This window comes from Marmota flaviventris, chromosome 9 (assembly GCF_047511675.1).
Source record: "Marmota flaviventris isolate mMarFla1 chromosome 9, mMarFla1.hap1, whole genome shotgun sequence".
Lineage (NCBI taxonomy): Eukaryota > Metazoa > Chordata > Mammalia > Rodentia > Sciuridae > Marmota > Marmota flaviventris.
Window position 1 is genome coordinate 103,105,183 of NC_092506.1, and position 23,660 is coordinate 103,128,842.

The 23,660-nt window shown below is 37.9% G+C and overlaps 1 protein-coding gene and 1 pseudogene across 1 annotated transcript in view; one reads left to right on the plus strand and one right to left on the minus strand.

The window, feature by feature from the left end:
- The first annotated feature begins 6,270 nt into the window (after positions 1 to 6,270).
- Positions 6,271 to 23,660, plus strand: part of Arcn1 (archain 1) — a 30,648-nt gene continuing 13,258 nt past the window's right edge. The window contains exons 1-5 of the mRNA XM_027930513.3: positions 6,271 to 6,424; positions 18,794 to 19,057; positions 20,280 to 20,459; positions 20,586 to 20,791; positions 21,805 to 21,969. Coding sequence (XP_027786314.1) covers positions 6,422 to 6,424; positions 18,794 to 19,057; positions 20,280 to 20,459; positions 20,586 to 20,791; positions 21,805 to 21,969 — 818 coding nt within the window. The 5' untranslated portion in view covers positions 6,271 to 6,421. The remainder of the gene's footprint in view (positions 6,425 to 18,793; positions 19,058 to 20,279; positions 20,460 to 20,585; positions 20,792 to 21,804; positions 21,970 to 23,660) is intronic.
- On the minus strand, positions 13,525 to 14,354 carry LOC114088799 (large ribosomal subunit protein uL30 pseudogene; annotated as a pseudogene).

Below are 23,660 nucleotides of genomic sequence, written 5' to 3' on the forward strand. Positions count from 1 at the left end.
CCACAATCCCAACCCCTTAAGGTATTTTTATGGCTTTTATGTTATTTTATACTCCTTGGTTCCACGGTGTCCCATTACAGAGGCATACTTACACTAACAAATTATTCCTCCTTTATCTGAGATTCAAACTTAACCGTATCCTGGTGTTGTTTGTTTATTTGTTTGTTTTGTTTTGGGTACCGGGGATTGAACTCAGGGATGCTTAACCACTGAGCCACATCCCAGCCCTTTTTTGTTTTGTTTTGTTTTTGGAGGTACCAGGGATTGAACTCAGGAGCACTTGACCCCTGAGCCACATCCCCAGTCCTATTTTATATTTTATTTAGAGACAGGGTCTCACTGAGTTGCTTAGCACCTTGCTTTTGCTGAGACTAGTTTTGAACTCGTGATCCTCTTGGCTCAGCCTCCAGAGCCGCTGGGATTACGTTGTGCACCACCGCGCTGGGCCCGGCCACATATTTTTATTTACTAAAAATTCATATGAGTTTAAGGCAGGATCTGAGTGTGTTTGTTAATTTTTAATTTTTTTTTTACTTTATTGTTGCATAATAAGTAACTTTAAAAGTGCTTATTGGACAGAGTGAAGTGGCACACATCTACAATCTCAACTACTATGGAGGTTGAAGCAGAAAGATCCCAATTTCAAGGGCAGCCACAACAATTTAGCTAGACCCAGTCTCAAAATAAAAAGGGCTGGGCCAGGCTTGGTGGCACATACCTGTAATCCCAGTGGACTGAAGCAGAAGGATGGCACCTTCAATGCCAGCCTCAGCAATTTAGTGAAGCCCTAAGCAACTCAGTAAGATCCTGTCTCTAAAATAAAAAAAATTTTGAAAGGGCTGGGGATGTGGCTCAGTGGTTATGTGCCCCAAGTTCAATCCCTGGTACAATAAATAAATTAAATTTAATTTAAAAAAGTAATAAGACTAGGGATATAACTCAGTGGTAAAACACCCCTGGGTTCAACCCCTGTACTCAAAAGAACAGTACAGGCGGGTGGAGAGTGTAGTTCAGTGGTGGGTTCAATCCCTAATAACTAAGAAAGGGAAGAGAGAGTCTTAATTTTTTTTGCAAGGGGTTGGATGGGGTAGCAGGAATTCAACCTAAGGGTATTTAACAACTGAACCTTATCCCCAGCCATTTTTATATTTTATTTTGAAACAGGGTCTCACTAACTTGCTTAGGGCCTCATTAAATTGCTGAGGCTGGCCTTAAATTTGAGATCCTCCTATCTCAGCTTCCCAAACCCTGGGATTACGGGCATGCACCAAATTTAATTTTTTAATTGGTGCCTAAAAATTGTACATATTTCTGGAGCACCAGGTGATGTTTCCATACATATATACATTGTGTAATTTCAAATCAAGGTCTCCTCATTTATCTTTCTCCTCATTTATCATTTCTTTGTTTTGAAAACATTCAAAATCCTTTCTTCTAGCTTTTTTGAAGTATACAGCACATAGCACATTATTGTTATCTGTAATGATTCTACCAAAATTCAGTTCTGCAAGGTATAGTTTAGTACCCACTGACCAATATTTCCCTCTTGCTTTCTCCCTCCTATTATTCTCAGCCTCTGTATGAATCAGTATTTTTAGATTCCAAATATATGTGAGATTAAGTGGTCTTTGTCTTTCTGTGCCTGGATTTTTCACTTAACAGAATGTTCTCCGGTTTCATTCATGTTATAGCAAATGACAGAATTTCATCCTTTTTATGGCTGAATAGTATTTCAGTGTGTGTGGGGAGGGGGAGGTACCAGGGATTGAGCCCAAGGCCTTGCACATGCTAGGGAAATACTCTACCACTGATCTACATCCCCAGTCCTCTGTATATATGTACCACATTTTGCCCTGCATCTTGGTGCAGGTCTATAACCCCAGCATTCAGAATGCTAAGGTACCTCCGGAGGATCGAAAGTTTAAGGTCAGTGTCAGCAATTTAGCAAGACTCTAAGTTACTTGGTGAGACCCTGTCTCAAAAACAAAACTTAAAAATTAAAAAAGGCTTTTTTACGTGACTCAGTAATTAACTTCCCCTAGGTTAAATCCCCTATACGGGGAAAAAAAAAATCGTATATACTACATTTTACTTTATACGTTTACTGGTTAATGGACACAGGTTGATTCCATTTATTTATTTATGTTTGTTGTAGATGGACACGATACCTTTATTTATTTATTTTTATGTGGTACTAAGGATTGAACCTAGTGCCTCACATGTGCTAGGCAAGAGCTCTACCACTGAGCCACAACCCCAGCCCCAATTCCATTTCTTTGCTATTGAAAGTCACCTCTTCTGAGACTTCTAGTTTAAAATGGAACTGCAGGGGCTGGGGTTGTGGCTCAGTGGAAGAGTGCTTGTGTAGCATGTGTGAGGCACTGGGTTTAAATCTTAGCACCACATATAAATAAAGGTCCATTGACAACTAAAAAATATATTTTAAAAAATTAATTAAAAAAATAAAATGGGGGGCTGGGGATGTGGCTCAAGCGGTAGCGAGCTTGCCTGGCATGCCTCAGCACCACATACAAACAGAGATGTTGTGTCCACCGAAAACTAAAAAATAAATATTAAAATTTTTCTCTCTGTGTCTCTCTCTCTCCTCTATCTCTCCCTCTCTCTAAAAATAAATAAATAAATAAATAAATAAATAAATAAAAAAAAATGGAACTGCAGGATTGAAGATGTATTTCAGTGGTAGAGCACTTGCTTGGTGTGTTTGAGGTCCTGAGTTCAGTCCCAGCACCACACTCACACACACACACACACCTACAATTTTTTTTTCTATTTGTTATGTGTTATTGCCCCTAATAAATTTTATATATATATATATATATATATATATATATATATATATATATATATATGAGCATTGACTATGTGGAAGCACTTAGAAATTATATAATCTATTCTGTATTTTCTAGCTTCCTAAATTTATGAGATAGATGTCACTGCCAATTTTCAGATCAGGTAATTAGTAATTAATTAAGGCTTAGAGAGTTAAAATAACTTGCCTAGTCACTCAGCTAGAAAGTTCTGAAAGCAGGTTAGTCTGACTCCTAAGTCTTTCCTAAGTCTTTGCTTTAAACCATTATAATATACTTCCTCTTAGGCACTCCTTGCAAAGCCTGCTTGCAGGGATGCATTTTCTCCTTCAATTTAATTCAGCTATCATCACATTTCCAAAGAATCAGCATCAGTCCGTCTTTCACTTATTTATGTATTTATTTATTTGGTGGGGATGGAACCCAGGTTGTGGTGAATGCTAGGCAAGCACTCTACCATTGAATTGCATCTCTTCTGAATTTTATAGTGAAAGCCTTGCAAACTGCCACAACAAGGCAATAATTCTTAAAGGATTTTATTTTTTAAAATATTGATTTTTTTTTAGTTGTAGTTAGACACAATTTCTTTCTTTCTTTCTTTCTTTTTTTAATGTGGTGCTGAGATTTGAACTGAGGGCCTCTCACATGCTACGCAAGTGCTTTACCAATGAATCACAACCCCAGCCCAGGATTTCTCTCTCTCTCTCTCTCTCTCTCTCTCTCTATATATATATATATATATACACACATATATATATGTATATATATATATATATATATTTTAAGTTGTAGTTGGACACAATATCTTTTTTTTTTATATATATATTTATTTCTTTTTTAGTTATTGGCGGACACAACATCTTTGTTTGTATGTGGTGCTGAGGATCGAACCCGGGCCGCACGCATGCCAGGCGAGCGCGCTACCACTTGAGCCACATCCCCAGCCCCGACACAATATCTTTTTATTTTTTATTTTTATGTGGTGCTGAGGATTGAACCCAGGGCCTCGCATGTGCTAGGTAAGCACTCTACTTGCTGAGCCACAATCCCAGCCCCAGGATTTTACTTTTTTAAACACAAGAATTTGTGGGCTGGGGATATAGCTCAGTTGGTAGAGTGCTTGCCTCATATGCACACGGCCTTGGGTTCAATCCCCAGCACCACAAAAATAAAAAAAGAATTTGTTTATTTTTCTTAAAATATGTAGTTTTGACCAGGTGTGGTGGTTCATGACTGCAATCCCAGTGGCTCAGGAGGCTGAGGCAGGATGATTACAAGTTCAAAGCCAGCCTCAGCAACTTAGCAAGACCCTGTCTCAAAATAAAAATATAAAAAGGGCTGTGGCAGTGGCTCAGTGGTTGAGCATTACTGAATTCAATCCCTTATACCAAAAAAAAGAAAAAGTGTGTTTTATAACAAAAATTAAAATACAGGTTGACATAAATCCTTCCAGAGATGCAGAGTTTTAAAATATGTCATCATTCCATTGGAGATGGAATTTAAATGAATAAGAGTGGGAAGTCTATAATACAGTGTCTAAGGGTACAGGTTCTGAAGTTGGGATTATGACATCATTTGAAAATTTTCTAGCCATGAGAACTTTGGTAGAATTTTTCCTTTGTAACTTGATTTGCTCAGAGGTGAAATGAAGAAAATAATGGTACCTACCTTAGAGAATTCTTATTATCTCACTTATTCCTAGATAATCTGTAAAGAAATTAATGTCTGGTAACTTTTACGTGTTCCATAAGTATTAAGGAATACACAAATAAAAAGAGGCAATGTGTTATAATAAAACAGCTTGATTTGAATCCTGGCTTTACCACTGACTGTCTGTGTAAATTTGGGCAAGTGTTTAACTTCTTTGATCTTCAGTGTCTTTATCTGGATTGTTGTAAAGGATTATAGATAATATATATAAAGAATTGACACAAAATAAGTACCCCCAAAATTTGCTGCTATCCTTCATTGCAGACATGTAGGTTTAATATGGATGAGTGTTGTAGGGTCAAACCCATAGGGATATGGGATAAAATGATAAAGGTAAGAACTACTGAATCAATTATGTTCTGTAAAACCTGAAATTTGTCATGAGAGAACTTCAGAAAGAATCAGAAGACTAGCTTTGAGTTCTGGTTTAGAAACTTTGGGTAAATCACACTTGTCATCATTTTATTCACATGCAAAACGGGCATAAGCACAATAACTACCCTGCTTTCGCACATAGTTTTTGTTTATTTGTGGCACTAGAGACAAACCCAAGGCTGAGCTATTTCCCTAGCCACCCTCCCTCCTTTTGTTTTTTTGTTTTTTTTTTAAGACAGGCTTTTGCTAAATTACTCAGGCTCCTCTTGAATTTACCATGCTCTTGCCTCAGCCTTCTGATTAGCTGGGATTACAGACATATGCCACTGCACCCAGCCTTTATTCCTTTTTTTATGGATAACAACAATATTCAATTTCAGTGCCATACTACGTTTTGTCCATCTGTTTATGATTGGATTTGTTTGGATAGTTTCTACTTTTTGGCTACTATGAATAACGTTGCTATGAATATTAGAGTACACATTTTTGTGCTGAATTATAATTATCTTCAGTATGTAGTACCAATGGATTTGCTGATTGTGTGGTGACTTTCTGAGAAACTGCAGGACTGTTCTAAAGTGGCTTCAAACCCGATGCTGTGACGCTTGCCTATAATCCAGAGGCTCTGGAGGCTGAGACAGGAGGATTGAGAGTTCAAAACCAGCCTCAGACCTCTCTAAATAAAATACAAAATAGAGCTGGAGATGTAGCTCAGTAGTCAAGTGCCTTTGAGTTCAATCCCCAGTACCAAAACCAAAACCAAAAAAAAAAAAAATTTTTTTTTTTTAAAAAGAGAGTGAGAGAGGAGAGAGAGAATTTTTAATATTTTTTATTTTTTAGTTATCGGCGGACGCAACATCTTTGTTTGTATGTGGTGCTGAGGATGGAACCTGGGCCAAACACATGCCAGGCGAGCGCGCTACCGCTTGAGCCACATCCCCAGCCCTGCTAAACATTTTTTAATTTTTTTTTTTTTTATCAGCCACTTGTGTATCTTCTCGAGAAATGCCAATTCAAATCCTTTGTCCGGTTTTAGATTTTTTTTTTTTTTAATTGTTGAGTTGTTAGAGTTCTTTATGTATTCTGGATACTAGTCCCTTATACACACAGATTATTTTGTATATTATATTATTCAGTGGCTGTGAGAATGGCTTTATAAACTGTAAGAGGTGACGCAAAATGAACGAAGGCGACGACAGACAGTGAGCAAGGACAGAGGCGCCAGCTTCCATGGCTGGAGTCGAGCCGTCCCTAAGTCGGGGGGAAAGCCGGCGCAGCATCCCGGTACCCAGGCTTTCCCCACCCCGCCGAACCGCCCTCCGCCCTTTGACCCGCGCCGTTTCCGGTTGGAGACGTGGCTCGGGGCCGCCATCTTGGTAAGAGGCGAAGCGGCAGCTGCTCCTGTCAGGGGGGCAGCAGGTCCAGAGCGGCCGGTGCTCCCCTTGCCCGGACCCGGCCCTATCCTCAGTGGAGCCAGAGCGCGGGTACGCGCCACCACCGTCCTCACCATGGTAAGACGCGAGCCAGGCCCGAACTCTGGGGGGCCGGGACTCTCTCGACCCCTCGCCCTGCCGGCGGGCCTGGTGCTGGGGCCGGAGGGGCCCCGCCCCGAGGGTCTGGAGCCCGCTGCTTCTCCTGGGACTGCAGTGTGGCCACCCGCGCCCCACGCCCAGCCTTCCCGGAGCTCCGGGAGAGCCGACTCCAGTCCCTCTCGCCGTGGCCGCCGCACCCCACCCCCAGCCAGCTGGACCGCCGCCTCTGCCGGGACCGGCCCCTGAGAACGACTGCGGGAACCTGGCGGTGGTTGTCGCGTGGGCCCTGGGCGCTGATGTCCACCCGGTTCCCTGAGCGTTCAGATGGCTGGGCCTCTCTCGGGAGGTTCCCGTCATTCTGTTATCAGCTGCCTTTTGTTTGTTCGAAAGGTGGAAATGGAAGCCCAGAGCGGGGAGTAACTTCTAACACTCATTCTTAGGACGCGAGTGTCGCAGGACCTTCCACTTAAGTAGAGCTTGTTAGTGCGACTGTGTATAGAACACTGGGAAAACGTGAGTTATGAGGACACAGGGTTTCTGTCTTCAAGGAACACATTGTTCAGGTGAAGTAAAATGTGTATGTGGCATATAGTAATCAGATACCTCAGAGGAGGAGGAGTAAGGGGTGGGTCGTACTCTGGGACCTGTTACTTGCCTTCGGATGCATTATCTTTGTAGAGATAGGAAAAATTAATTTGGGTGAGGATGGGGGAAAACACACAACTGCTGACTCCACTAGCTTGCTTTAGCTCTGTGATTTGTGGCTATTCATGAAGTAGAAGAAATTCCTTGGTTCAGACGAGCTAGTAATTTATTTTAGTACATCTTATGCCCTTCAGTCCTTTGAAGAAGTCCTTTTGTTGTTGTTTTGACAATAAATATTTTGATTTAAATATCTTCCTGTATATCTAAGAGGTGACAATATAATTTGGTGCCAGTCTTTATCCATATATATATATATATAAAATTTATGTATCTATTATATTTATTTATTTATTTATTAGTTGTAGTTGAACACAAAACCTTTATTTTATTTATTTATTTTTTTTTTGTGGTGCAGAGGCTCAAACTCAGGGACTTTCACATGCTAGGCCAGCACTCTACCACTGAGCCACAACCCCAGCCCCAGCCCTGGTGCCAGTCTTACTAAGTTCTACCGACAGTCTTTAGGTGTGAACATGGATAGAGGGAAGATTTGTGTTTGGACTTGAAACCATTGAAAAAAATTTTTTTTCTTCCTCAAGTATAAAAATTACATGAAGCAGGTTTGCCTCCTACAACTTTTGTATTAGATGTAAAATTGTCAAAACTTTTTTTTTTTTTCAATTCCACTAGGAGGCTCAATATTTGGACAGTAATTGTTTTTAAAAACTCCATTTTCTTTTACATTTGGGACATATTAATAGTTTATTTTAGACTGTATTGTAATTTTAATAGCAAAGTTAAAGTCTTGTATTATGTAAATGAAATACAGATCTTTACAAAAATCTTGTTTTTAAAAAATGTTCTTGAAACTTAGTTTTTTAAAAATTCATTGATAATTCAGGGATGATAAATTTCTGAGTAATATAAATATAATATATATGAATAAATGTGTATATTTATACGTGTATATGTAAATTTTACATATTATTTTGACATGTGCACATATGCATACAATTGTGTCAGGTGTTTCTGAATTATTAGGGACTTGGCATGACCCAGATATCCATTTTATGTGCTCAGAAGAGCAATTTGTATCAGTACATTCTACTGTCTTAAGTCTTTTGGGGGCAGGGGGGATACCAGGAATTGAACCCAGGGGCACTTCACCACTGAGACACATTCCCAGCCTTTTTTACATTTTATTTAGATACAGGGTCTCACTGAGATGCTTAGGCCCTCGCTAAATCACTGAAGCTGACTTTGAACTCATGATCCTCCTGCCTCAGCCTCCCAAGCCACTGGGACTATAGGCGTGCGCCACCAAACCCAACTTCTGTTGTCTACATGGCATTGTTTCTGTGTAATGTTCTTGGATCCTACTGTATTACAAAGAAATCTCTGTATGTTAGACATGTCCAAATAGGTTGAACTTTTTGATCTACAAGTTGTATTGAAACGTCTAAAAGTTGATTTTCCTTGATATGGAATTTTCAAACATCTGGAAAAGTTGAAGAGCTTTACAGTGAACAATTTTATAACTACCAGCTAGAATCTGTAATTAACATTTCACTATACGTCCTTTGTCATACATCTATTCATCCATCCATTCCTCTCCATCTTTATAAAAATACACTTCAAAGTAAATTATAGATACATAAAGATTATTTTTTGGGGAAATAAGTTCCCTTTGGCTTAAGTTATTGAAGTTAGTGTAAAATATCCTCGACTGTGAAGTCTTAATAGATACATAAATGAACAAATGGTTTATGGGCTGGGGATGTAGCTCAGTGGTGGAGTGCTTGCCTAGCATGTGCAAGCCCTGGGTTCAATCCCCAGTACTGCAAAAAAAGAAAAAAAGGTGGGGGTGGGGGGTTATGATGATTTCATATAACATGAAATACAAAGAACTGTTTTTGTTTTTGTTTTGGATTGAACCCAGGGCACTTAATCACTGAGACTTCCCCAGCCCTTTTTTTATATTTTATTTAAAGTCAGGGTCTCCCTAAGTTACTTAGGACCTCACTAAATTGCTAAGCCTGGCTTTGAACTCTGGATCCTCCCACCTCAGCCTTCCAAGCCACTGGGATTATAGGCAGGTGGGCACCTGGTGAGCAAGTTATCTCTTAAATTGATCCTTCTAGTTTTCTGCAAAGTAATGAGAGTATGTTCTTATTTTCTTAACATTTGTCAAAATATCATTTTACTCAGTTCCTTTTCTCACTAAACTTATATTTGAATAAACTTGATGTTAAGTCTCACAGTAGCCCCCATCTTTAAAATTTTTACTTATCTGAAGAATGCTATTCTTTACTAAGTACAGACAGCAAACCTATTGTGGTGACATTAATATAAATGATCACAGTAAGTACAGTTCCCCAAAATTATTCATTATTAGAAAACTAGAGTTGGAATTTATGTGACTAAATCTACATATAATGAAGGAGAAACTGAAATCCTATCTATTAATAATAGGTCCTAATTAAGGAATTAATATTGCTTTTCTTTTTTCCTTTTTCATGTACGGTACTGTAGCTGCACAACTATTGTATTCTTTATATATCTTTTTTGATTATTGTTTGAGGGTACCTCAGAGAATGAAAAGGATTTTTCATTGATTTATCGTCTACTGTGTCTTGATATAGGAAATTCACTACAGTAATAACCAGTAATGTCATTTAAAAAAAAATTTCTCAAGGCTGGAGCTGTGGCTTAGTGATAGAGTGCTCACCTGGCATGCGTAAGGCACTGGCTTCAATCCTCAGCACCACATTAAAAAATTAAAGGTATTGTGTCCACCTACAAGTAAATATATGTGTATACACACACACACGCAAGTGATAGACTTAAAATCCTGAGTAAATTACTTTTCGAATTTAAGGTTTTATTTGTGGTCTAGATTTTATTGTAATCTTCACTGTGGTTTTATTTATAATTAACTTCATATAGATAGGAAAGATAAAATAGTCCTCTATGACAGTTGTAGAAAGTAGCCTTACTATAACCATGAATTATGTATGTATATTTAATTCTGGAATCCTGAAACATTTAGAGGTTCAAGAAAGACCTTAGCTCCATGTGGTAGCACACACTTGTAATCCCAGCAACGCTGGAAGCTAAGGCAAGAGGATTGCAAGTTTGTGACCAACCTCAGCAACTTTGCAAGATCTATCTCAAAATAAAAAGGACTGGGGAGCTACAGTTGTGGCTCAATACTAGAACACTTGCCTAGCATGCATGAGTTATTGGGTTTGATCTCAGCACCGCATAAAAATAAGTAAATAAAATAAAGTCATTATGTCCATCTATAACTAAAAACTATTAAAAAAAAATTAAAGAAAAAAAGGACTGGGCATGTGGCTCAGTGGTAAAATGCCCCTGGGTTCAGTCTGCAGTACCAAAAGAAAAAACCCTTTTTTTAGAGAATTATGTATATTTATGCTGAACTGCCACCTGTTATTCTTCTGTCTCTTATCACACACACAATTTATTTGGATTAGGCCATTTGCCTTCTAGCAGTATAGGGTTCCCAAGTAGTTGTTATTGGAGCAGTGGGTATGAAATAGAAGTATTGTGCATTTTCTATTACTGTGAAGTTTTCAAATGCTTAGACTTAGGGGTGGTAGTGGGGATTGAACCCAGGGCCTTACACATTGAGTTACATCCTTAACCCTTTTTAATTTATTTTGAAATAGGATTTCATTAAGTTAATCAGGCAGGCCTGGAACTTTCAGTCATCCTACCTGAGCCTCCCCAATTGTAGACTTATAAATCTTATTGTTGTTATTGTTATTGTTGTTACTGGGGAATGAATCCAGAGGCACTTTATCAATGAGCTTATATCTCCAGTTCTTTTTTTTATCTTTTATTTTGAGACAGAATCTTGGGGCTAGAAAGTAGCTCAGTGTTAGAGCACTTGCCTAGCATGGCACACTGGGTTCAATCAAAATAAAAATAAAAAGGGTATTGCTAAATTAATGAGGTTGGCTTCAAACTTGTGATCCTCCTACCTCAGGCTCCCAAGTTGCTGGAATTATAGATGTGTCCTATCCTGCTCAACAATTTATAGAATATTATAGATTAAAAGGCACTTTGGAGCTGGGCATGGTGACTCACTCCTGTAATCCCAGCAGCTCAGGAGGCTGAGGCAGGAGGATCACAAGTTCAGAGCCAGCCTCAGCAACTCAGTGAGACCCTGTCTCTAAATAAAATATAAAAAGGGGATGCATCTCAGCGGTTAAGCACCCTTGTGTTCAATGCTGGTACCAAAAAAAAAAAAAAAAGGCACTTTGGATTTCATATAAACTTACTATTTAATTTCATATAAAATTAAATAGTAAGTTTATATGAATATATATAGGGATATATCAGTAAGCAATTGACTTACTCCCCAAGATTACATAATTAGGTGGCATAGTCAGGACAGAAACCTTATTCTCCATGTTTCTTTATTCAAGGCACTTTCTGATCCAAGTGCTAAATTTGCACAAATGATAGTGTACTCAAACCACGTAAATATGAAGAGAAATGTGTTTGGCTACAACTGTTTGTTTGTTTTTTGAAAGGAGTAGGATTTATTCAATCGAGAAGAAAAGAGAGAATTCCCACAAGGTGAGAAGGGACCTGATAGGGGTTGCTCCTATCAAGGGTTCTTGACAGTTTCTTTTTAAAAAGTCTAAAAAGTTCTTTTCTAAAAATTAAGTAAATAAATAAATAAAATCAATTTTATAAAAAATAAAATTCATCAAAGAAAATTGCAGAAGGAAAAATTAATTTGTCTTTTAGTACATGCCATATTTAATAATTGATAGGAATTGGTAAACATTGATACGAAGAGAAGCTTTTATTTTGTCAAAGCATTTAAGAAGACACATGTTGTTGGGTACAGTGGCACACACCTGTATTCCCAGTGGCTCAAGACGCTGAGGTAGGAGGATTGCAAGTTCAAAGCCAGGCTTCAGCAATTTAGCAAGACCCTGTCTCAAAAAATAAAAGGGCTGAGGATGTGGCTCAGGTTCAGTGCCCTTGGGTTCAATCCCCAGAACTGCTACCTTGTCCCCCTCCCCCCCCAAAAAAAAATTGGACATATGTTAACTTACTGTAGAATAGATACCTTGTTTTAAGGTGACCATGCCATTTAGCCATTTTAGTAACTGAAACATAGTGAATACAGACTTGTGTCAACTTTGGTGGGCCCTGTGATTGTGGTGTCCTGGATGTTTGAGGTTTATGCCACACTTGGTATGGGGAATTTTGATTCTACTTTGGGAGCCTTGTTTTGCTATGTGTAGTTGATGGAACAACTCAAAAAAGAATCTCAGAGTTTTCCTGCTTGCGACCTATTTTACCATACTGTTTATCTTTTTTTTTTTTTTTTAAGGAATTGGGGATTGAATCCAGGGGTACTAAACCACTGAGCCATATCCCCAGCTCTTTTTGGTTTTTATTTTATTTTGAGACAAGGTATTGCTAAGTTTCTGAGACTGGCTTTAAACTTATGATGCTTCTGCCTAAGCCTCCGAAGATGCTGGGATTAAAGCATGTACTACCATGCCCAGCCCTACTGTTTATCTTTACATGCTCAAATCCCTGAATTCATGGAAGTATGATTCAGATGCTGTTTCTTCCATCAGGTTGATCTTACTAGCTAGAGATAATTTCCTTCTCTGAATTTCCATAGCACTTTATCAGCAACTCTCAGGTTATTTACCGTAGTCTGCCTCCTATTACAGTTTTGGTTTTTTTCCTCTATTTTTTGTTTTTAAATGTTTTATGTTCTCTACTGAACTTCTTGTCATTAGAATGCCAATTTGTTTTCTTCTTCATTCCTAGAGAGCATCTAGTAAGTAGAGAAGATATTCAGTAAATATTATTCAGTTTTTTTTTTTCCTCCAGTACTGGGGATTGAACCCAGGAGTGCTCTGTTACTGAGCTACATCCCAGCCCTTTTTATTTTGAGGCAGGGTCTCACTAAGTTGCCTAAGCTGGCCTTGAACTTGCCATCTTCCTGCCTCAGCTGACCAAGTAGCTGGAATTACATGTATACACCACCATACCCAGTTAATTCAGTTATTCTTATAATAACATGGCTAAAATAAAGATTACCAATACCTATAATTAGCCTTTGAACATGCCCAGTCGATAAAGTAAAGTGGATGGGTTGCTCCCTCCATAGCATGCATCTTTTTGTTCCTTTTTCTCTCTCATGTTGCCCTTGATGTTAATTTTTAGCTAAATTCTCTCTGCATGTGTGGTGGCGTTTTTAACGACAGCTTGAACCCTGAGAACTACCCTTGAATTTTAAGCATTGTTTTTTTATCTTTCTTAATATTACATATGTTAGGTATGAGCTTTGAGGTCTGAAGTTTTGATCCTGTTCTAGATAAACATTTGATATATCTTTACTCATAAGCCTCAAGACATAAAATTCTTTTTTTTTTTTTTTTTTGAGAGCAGGTACTGTTTTATTAACTGACCAGATTACAAAAATACCATGGTAGATACCTTAGTTCATCCTTCTAATAAGCCTGTTCATCTGGTCTTCCCTGTTGCCAGCATCTCCACCTTCTACAAAATGGGTGGTCTTTTTCTTCATTCCACCTCTTGGAGAAGACAATTTGAAGGGCCACAGGAAGTTATTTGCTTCTTTGAAGCGTTTTCCAACAGTGTAAATCTCATGAATCAGATCTTCCATGCAGATGATGCCATATTTACCAAGAGATCGAGCAATCAAAGCGTTATCTGTCAAGGCAATTCGTTTTTTATTGATTTTGCCATATCCACGCTTGTAGATTCATTCACTGATTTCAGGTTTGGGTACCCCCATGCAATGTAAGGTTCCACGATCCTCAGCATGTTAATTGAAGCCTTGTTGAGCTTAACGAAGGTGCCATTGAAGATCTGGCGAAGGCGAAGAAGTTGTAGCACCTTACGAACCTTTGGGCTCACACCATTGATACCTCTGATCCTGATAACAAATGCCAATTTGGGTTCTGCAGGTACATAGAAGTTGCCGGCTTTTCTTGCCATTCTAGCCATCCGAATCTCCGTTCTGTACATTTGCCTATATTCCTTGTGGTAATGCTTAGCTTTTTCATAGATTAGCTTCCTCCTTGCCTTTCGAAGCATCTTTTGGGCAAACTTCTTCCTCAGGCGCTTTACCTTCAGCTCTGCATAATTCCTTCGCTTTTTCTTAAGAGTTTCTGGCACAGCAGGAACCTTCTTTTTCTTCTCTTCGGCACCCTCCATGGTTCCAGCCGGAAAAAGAGCAAGACATAAAATTCTAATGTAGTAGAGTATAACTTCATAGGGCTATTATCTCAACCTTTCCTTAAAAAAATTTTATTTATTTTATGCATTTTAGTTGTTGATGGACCTTTATTTTTTAATTATATGTGGTGCTGAGAATCAAACCCAGTGCCTCACTCATTCAAGGCAAGCACTCTACCACAACCCCAGCCCCTAGTCTCAACCTTTTGGAGTGAGAATGAAGGCTGTACAGGAATTGGATTTACAATATGCTCCCCTTTCTTAATATTTCTCACTGCTATGAGCTGATTTTCTATGGATCATAAGAGAATTATTATTCTAGAAGATCAATACATTTCTTAAAATAATATGTAAATTTTTTCCTAAACTTTTTTATGGAAAAAATTTTCTATTATTTGAATATCAAAATATGGACAGGCCCATAAATGTACAAATCCACTGCCTTGAAGTGGTATAAATCATTTAATGGGATATATGCTTATTATTAGTAATGGTACTGTTTTACAATGTGAACATGTGTAATCTAAGTCTATAGTACTTTGGCTTATAATTTGTAAGCTTAGAATCTTTGCATCACTCAAAAAGAAACTCTATACCTATTAGTAATCACTCCCTATTTCCCTTATCTAATCCCCTGGCAATCACTAGTTTATTTCTTTATGACTTTGTTCTGGATATTTCATATACATGGAATCATGTAACATATAACCTATTTGGAGGTGGGGAGCACTGTGGTTGCTGGGTATCAAGCTTGCAACACTCTGCCATTGAGTACATCACCTAGCCCAAGAGGTGGCCTTTTGCATCTGATTTCTTTTCCTTAGCATAATATTTTCAAGGTTCATTTTTGTTAGCATGTATTAATACTTCATTCCTTTTAGGACTAAATAACTTTTCCATTGTATGGATATTCTTTATTTTATTTACCAATTCATCAGCTGATAGACATTGATTTTCACTTTTTGGGAGGATACTGGGGATTGAACTCAGGTGCACTCAACCATTCAGCCACGTCCGTCCCCCTTATTTTGTATTTTATTTAGAGACAGGGTCTCCCTGAGTTGATTAGCACCTCATTTTTGCTGAGGCTGGCTTTGAACTTACAATCCTCCTGCCTTAGCCTCCTAAGCTGTGGTATTACAGGCATGCACTACTGCACCTGGCTGATTTTCACTTTTTAGGTATTATGAATTATGTTAAGTATCAACATTCATGTACAAGTTTTTATGTGGTACAACTCTTTTCTGGGGGAATTTTGGGATAAATCTACCTTATATTTGGAAATATATGGCATTTAAACCCTTAGTGAACCAGCACAGAAGTTTACTTGCTTGTCATTGGTAAGGTGAAACAACAATCACATTTTAATTTTGTTCTTTTTATTTTTGCCAGACATATGTATATGGTTGAAACATGAACCTCCTATGATAAAAATTAATGTGAAAACAAATTTCTTGAGTATGTTTAGTCTTTGACATACAAACAAAACCTGTGGGTGGTGATACTTTTAGATTAATTTCTGGTAAGGTACTAGGGTATTATCATTATTTGTGTGTCAAAATTATAAGAAACTTCTTTTTTTTTTTTGGTACTGGAGAGTGAATTCAGGGGTGCTTAACCACTGACACATCCTCAGCCATTTTTTGTATTTATTTAGAGACAGGGTCTCACTGAGTTACTTAGGGCCTTGCTAAATTGTTGAGGCAGGCTTTGAACTCTCAATCCTCCTGCCTTAGCCTCCCAAGCCATTGGGATTACAGGTGTGTGCCACCACATCCAGCTCAGAAACCTTATTCTTTTTTTAAATATTTTTTAGTTGTAGTTGGACACAATAACTTAATTTTATTTATTTATTTTTATCTGGTGATGAGGATTGAACCCATACCTAGCATGTGCTAGGCAAGTGCTCTACCGCTGAGCCACAACCCCATCCCAGTGTCTAAGTTGTTTAGGGCCTTGCTAGATTGCATCAACCTCCCAAGTCACTGGGATTATAGGCATGTGCCACCATGTCCAGCTGATTTTTGTTTGTTTGTTTTGGTACTGGGAATTGAACTCAGGGGCACTTGACCACTAAGACACATTCCCAGCCCAGCTGTCTGTTTTTGAGAGGAGGTCTCACAGTGTTGCTTAGGACGGCCTTGAACTCCTGGGCTCAAATAATTCTACCTCAGCTTTTCATGTTCCACTGTACCCAGGGACTTTTTTAAGTACTGAGGAATATCTTCATCTCCATTCCTTTTTACTTTTTTTTTTTTTTTAAGTTGTCAGTAGACCTTTATTTTATTTATATGCAATGCTGAGAATCAAACCCAGTGCCTCACAGGTGATAGGCAAGTGCTCTACCACTGAGTTACAACACCAGCCCTCTTCTTTTTACTTTTTTATTTTGAGATAGGGTGTTGCTAAATTGCTTAGGGTCTCACTAAGTTACTGAGGCCAGCTTCATATTTGCAATTCTGCCTAAACCTCAGGAGTTGCTGGGATTACAGGTGTGCACCACCGTGGCCAGCTTTTAAACTGCTTGGTGATTTATGACTTAAAAAAACTAACTTTATTTGGGATAACAGGTAAATTTCATAAACATAAACAGAACTGTATAACTCCTAACACTACTTCTTTCTAAACTTGGGTTATTATTTGTGAAATGGAACAGTTGATAATATTATTTTTTGAGATTTCACACAAGAAAACCTGGACCCATTTGAAGTAAATCAATCTGTAAAAACAAAATTCTGTTCAATAGAGGGAAATTACTTGTGCAAGGTATCAATCAAACATTTTCTAGAATGAATTGTTTTTTATCTTACTGCTTGGAAATAAGCATGCTGTTCAGTGTCTCCCAAATATCCTAATTCTTCTTTTTCTTCTTCCTTTTTTAAACTGTGCGTGGATAGAATGTAGTCCTTGCACATGCTAGGCAAGCATTCTACCACTGAGCTATACCCCAACCCTTTTTATTTTTTATTTTGAGCCAGCGTCTTGCTAAATTGTCAAGGCTGGTCTTGAACTTGTCATCCTCCTGCCTTAACCCCCTGAGTACCTGGGGTTACCAATGTGAGCCACCACACCTAGTTCCTAATTATTTATCCTTGAAAGATGAGGATGGGTTCTCCTATAATTATTCTAAAAACATTAATATATTAAAACTATAAGAATATTTATTCAAACTGACTTTTTCCCTCAAACTGCTCATCTGTAGGGGACAGATTTCTATAAAATTGAAAATAAATAGAAGGAAAAAAATGAAAAGTCTCATCAATAGGATTTTGATATTTCAGAGGTCATATCTTAGCATTTAGGCTTCCCAAATGTGTAAAAATCTTTTTTTTGTTATTTGTGCTTAGGAACTCTTGTATTCTAACACTCAAGAGACTGTTGACTCTGTACTTAATTTTCTTACTCCTCTGTATTGGCATTGAAGGTCTCCCTTCTTCGTTTGGTGCTTTGTTTTGTCTAATGAAATGCTGGAAGAAGGCTGCTGGGTCTTGTTCATTGCCTAGTATTTAGGTTTTTATTATACAGATTGTTTGACTATCTGGGAATAGCATAGTGGGGGATGGGAATGCAAATGATAAATTTAGACTGGCTAGATTGGTTTCATATTCTAGGTAAAAAGTAAAGGTCAGGGGCTTCTTAAAAGGCTGCTTAAATACCTTTAATCTGCTTTTAGTTTTAGGTGCACACAGTATCTTTATTTTATTTTAATGTGGTGCTGAGGATAGAACCCAATACCCCACGCATACTAGGTGAGCACTCTACCACTGAGCTACAACCCCAGCCCTAATTTTACTTTTTTTAATTAAAAATTTTTTTTTTTTTTTTTTGGTACCAGAGACTAGACTTCTGTTTTGACTGGAAATTTTCTGTATTTTTTTTTAGAAAAAAACTAAAGTTACCAGGGCTAGAGTTGTGGCTTAGTGGTGGAGCGCTCGCATAGCATGTATGAAGCCCTGGGTTTGATCCTCAGCACCACATAAAAGTAAATAAATAAAATAGAGGTATTGTGTCCAACTACAACTAAAAAATAAATATTTTTTAAAAAGTTATTCTTTATGGGTGTGCCAAATCGGAGAATAACCCAATTCTGGGACACAACCAACCCATTACTAATATATATGTAGAATTAGAAAAGGTTATTTATTTAATTAATAAATAATAATTTTAAAATAATTAAAATAAATATTATTTAAAATAATAATTTTCCTTATGTATATTATTGAGAAATGGAATAATAGTTTCATTTTCCTCTACTTTACATTAATGTTAAAAATTACATACTACAATTAAAGAAGCAGTGGAAGGTGAAAACATTGTAATAGTAATCATGTTACTAAATAACCTGAATGTGTCAAATCTGTATAATATCCCCTGAGACATTGAGAAAACAGAGATGAAGAAATATTAATTAGTACTTATAATGTGTGTTCCCGGCAGGTGCTGTTGGCAGCAGCAGTCTGCACGAAAGCAGGAAAGGCTATTGTTTCTCGACAGTTTGTGGAAATGACCCGAACTCGGATTGAAGGCTTATTAGCAGCTTTCCCAAAGCTCATGAACACTGGAAAACAGCATACATTCGTTGAAACGGAGAGTGTAAGATATGTCTACCAGCCTATGGAGAAACTGTACATGGTACTAATCACTACCAAAAACAGCAACATTTTAGAAGATTTGGAGACCCTAAGGCTCTTCTCAAGAGTGGTAAGAGTCTTTCTGTAATAATTCTGGGTTCCACTTTTTTTTTTTTTTTTTTTTTTTTTGATACAGGAGATTGAACCCAGAGGCACTTTACTACTGAGCTTCTTATTTTTAATTTTGAGACAGGATCTCACTAAGTTGCTTAGGACCTTGCTAAATTGCTGAGACTTGCCTTGAACTTGCGATCCTGCCTCAGCCTCCGAAGTTGCTGGGATTACAGGCATGACCCGACACCTGGCTTGGTTCCACATTTTTGTGTGAAGCTAGTTTTTCCTCCAAGACAGCTTATGCTTATCAGTTTGTAGGCTCTGCTTCTCCCATTTCAGCCGTTTATTGCTCCAACTCCTTATTCATTCAGCAGACATTGGGTCCTCTCCTGAACTCTAAGTATCCCAGAAGAGAATACAGAAATTCATTCCTTCCTTCTTTATTTTATTTATTTATTTTTATGTGGTGCTGAGGATTGAACCCAGCCCTTGCATGTTCTAGGCGAGTGCTCTGCCACTGAGCCACAACCCCAGGCTGTAACAGTCTCACTAAATTATCAAGCAGCTGATCTCAAACTTTTTCCCTGCTTCAGTCTTCCATGTACCTGGGATTACAGGTATGTGTCATCATGCATGGCTAGTGCCTTTATATTTAGGAAATTTATTTGGCTATGTATTTTAGATAAGGCTAAATGATGCAGACACAGAAACAAAGACTTTATGCCAAAGTCTTGCTTAAAATAAAGACTGGAAGGAGCTAAGAAAGGTATTCAGGTTTAATGAAATTTCTGTACTTGAAAGAATAAAACCTAGCCAGGCTTGGTGGCACATGCCTGTAATCCCAGCCACTTGCCTCCCAAGTTCAAAACGAACCTTAGCAAAAAAGCAAGGCATTGAGCAACTCAGTGAGACCCTGTCTCTAAATAAAATAGAAAATTGGGCTGGGGATATGGCTCGGTGGTCGAGTGCCCCTGAGTCTAATCCATGCTCCCACCCCACCCCACCCCCCACACAAAACAAAGAATAAGACTTAGGCTGGGGTTGTGGCTTACTGGTATCGCGCTTGTTTAGCATGTGTGCCGCACTAGGTTCGATTCTCAGCACCTCATACAAATAAATAAAGGTCCATCAAAAACTCAAAAATATTTAAAAAAAAAAAAAAAAAAAAAAAGGATAAGACTTGGAAAAAACTACTAGTAAATGCAAAATCTTTCTTTTCCATTGCTGTCCATGATTAGATTCCTGAGTATTGCCGAGCCTTAGAGGAGAATGAAATATCTGAGCACTGTTTTGATTTGATTTTTGCTTTTGATGAGATTGTTGCCCTGGGATACCGGGAGAATGTTAACCTGGCACAGATCAGAACCTTCACAGAAATGGATTCTCATGAGGAGAAAGTGTTCAGAGCAGTCAGAGAGGTGAGTGGGGTCTTCTTTGGGACTGCTGGTTTTAATGTCTTTTAGCTTTCACTAATATGATTTTCCTGTTTTTACTTGATAATGTAGCTTGTACACAAAGTTATATCCACATGTCTCTTTTTGTAGACTCAAGAACGTGAAGCTAAGGCTGAGATGCGGCGTAAAGCAAAAGAATTACAACAGGCACGGAGAGATGCGGAGAGACAAGGGAAAAAAGCACCAGGATTTGGGGGATTTGGTAGCTCTGCAGTATCTGGAGGCAGCACAGCTGCCATGATCACAGAAACCATCATTGAGACTGATAAACCAAAAGTGGCACCTGCACCAGCCAGGTATAATCCAGTGTATTACCAGCCAGAGGAAGGCTGTATTTGTATACTTGGGAGTGATTAGTGAATGTGATATTACTACTTTTATGTAAAAGAGAGTTCTTTTACAGATCATGCTATGACCTCAGTTTCCTACTAGAATTGCCTTATGTAGGGAAGGGAGGGGGTGTTTAACTGTTTATGGAACATGGATATTTAATCTTAATGTTTAAGGGGAATCTTTGAACTACGAAGTTATATGCAGAATTTTGTGTAGTTATTTTATCTGAATGGAAGCTACAGAGTTTTCGTCTGATCATATGTGAATAAAAAAATGCATATTTGGGCCAGGTGCCTTGGTGCATACCTATAATCCCAGCAGCTTGGGAGGCTGAGACAGGAGGATCTTGAGTTCAAAACCAGGTTCAGCAACTAACAAGGCTTGATCAACTTAGTGAGATCCTGACTCTAAATAAAATATAAAAAGGACTGAGGATGTAGTTTAGTGGCGAAGCATCCCTGGGTTTAATCCTTGGTACCAAAAAAAAACCCCAAAACTCACATTTGGTTTGGGTACTGTAAGCTTACATATTAAAATGACTATCAAGTTTTGGCGGGTTCGTATTAGACTATCATAGTCTACTTGTCTACCAACAGTAGGAAGTTTGGATTTTCCATTTGAGGACTTCACATTCCTCTTAAGAATAGCTCAGGGGCTGAGGTTGTAGCTCAGTGGTAGAGTGCTTGCCTCACATGTGTGAGGTACTGCGTTCAAACTTCAGCACCATATTAAAAAAAAAATAAAGATATCGTGTTCATCTACAACTAAAAAAAAAAAAAGAATAGCTTCGGGGGCGGCTGGAGCTCAGTGGTAGAGTGTTTGCCTCATACATGTGAGGCAGTGGGTTTGATCCTCAGCATCACATAAAAATAAATGAAGAATAGCTTCAGGGAAAGCTTCTTTGATGTGGGGTCATTAATGTTTTGGGCTTCTGTGTATATGTATGTGTGTTCTTATTTTGTATTCTTCAACCTAGGCCTTCAGGCCCCAGCAAGGCTTTGAAACTTGGAGCCAAAGGAAAGGAAGTAGATAACTTTGTGGACAAATTGAAATCTGAAGGTGAAACTATCATGTCCTCTAATATGGGCAAACGTACCTCTGAAGCAACCAAAGTGCATGCTCCACCTATTAATATGGAAAGGTAAGAATTAATTCTTTCAGTAAGTAGAGTATTACATTTTTAAAAAAATCCTCTTTTGATGTGCTATAAATTCTTTTTTTGGGGGGTGGTATACTGGGGATTGAACCCGAGGACCTCACACATGCTAAGCAAGTACTCTACCACTGAGCTATACCCTCAGTCCCATTTTTTGTACTTTTTAATATTTCCTTATTATTATTATTATTATTATTATTGTGGTTGTTTTTTGTGTGTGTGTGTGTGCTGGGGATTGAACTTAGGGCCTTATGCATATGAGGCAAGGACTTTACCAACTGATCCCAGCCCCTAATTTTTCCTGATTTGAAAGATATATACAGAACATATTCTAGATATTAACTTAAGGTATTTTTAAAATTTTTTTTCAGTCACCCGTTTTTGCCTTTTATTGGGTAAGTTAAGCAAAAGTGATTTGTCTAGCGTGGAGCAAGTCTCTTAAAATAAAGTTTGAATTAGCTGGGCATGGTGGCGCACTCCAGTAATCCCAGAGACTCAGGAGGCTAAGACAGGAGGATTCCAAGTTTGAGGACAACCTCAGCAACTTTGCAGACCCTGTCTCAAAATAGAAAATTAAAAAGAATCTGGGCAGGCTGGGGTTGTTGCTCAGTGGTAGAGCACTTGCCTAGCATATGTGTGGCACTGGGTTTGATTCTCAGCACTACAATAAATAAATGTATAAAATAATGGTCCATTGACAACTAAAAAAAAAAAAAAAACAAGGATACAGCTTAGTAGCTGAGTTCAATCCTTAGTACCAAAAAAGTTTTAAAAATGGATTTGAATGAAAGGTCTGATGACTCTGCACTATATTTTGGCATGTTTTTCTAATTAAATTGTAAAGAAAAACCATTCTTTAATCCAAAATTTGTAAGTAACTTTAACAGCAGGTTAACATATTTTGCCTTTTAAGTATTTGAACCAGGTGTAGAATATTTTGGTTTGTCTTTTATTTCAGGGTTGAGACAGTGGTTTATAACATTTTTAAGTGGTGGTTGATCAAGTTCACATTTTCATGACTCAGATTTCTTCTCGAGTCCAGACCTTCTACTGTTGCTGATGGTATTGAGGTCAAGTGAAAGATGAGTCTGGGAGGATACCTCAATTAGGTCTACATAAAAGTAGAGTATTTACTCTTTAGATGTTCTATTCTGTGTGAAAATGAATAGAGTTACATCCAGATAATTCTCTTGACTCACTGAAGTGCCTGTCCTATCCCTATTGGCTGTTTTAAGTGAGACAAAGGCATCACACTTTTAAACACAGGTTGGAGACTATCACATTAGAGATTAAGGTTCTTTTTAATCATGAAGAACCTCTTGAGTGCAGAAAAACTCTTGTGAAGGTAAAATGGGACCCTGCATTATCTTAAGATACACAGTCCTTTGTGATCTTGAGTCTGAAAACCTTTGTTTTGCGGAAAATAAGAGTTGAAATAGAGAATGAACTGAAGTTCACCCAACTAAAAATAGTTTTATTATAGAATTTGGATAGATTGTATTTAATAATCACCCATAGTAGCAGCACTTTTTAATTTTACTTATTTTGTTATTAAGTTATATATTCCTATAGCACAAAATTCAAAAGGTTTCAAAAGACATTAATATAAAAAGTATTCCTCCCATCTAGACATGCAAGTTTTTCATTGTGGAAGCAACTGACATCAACTAGCTTTT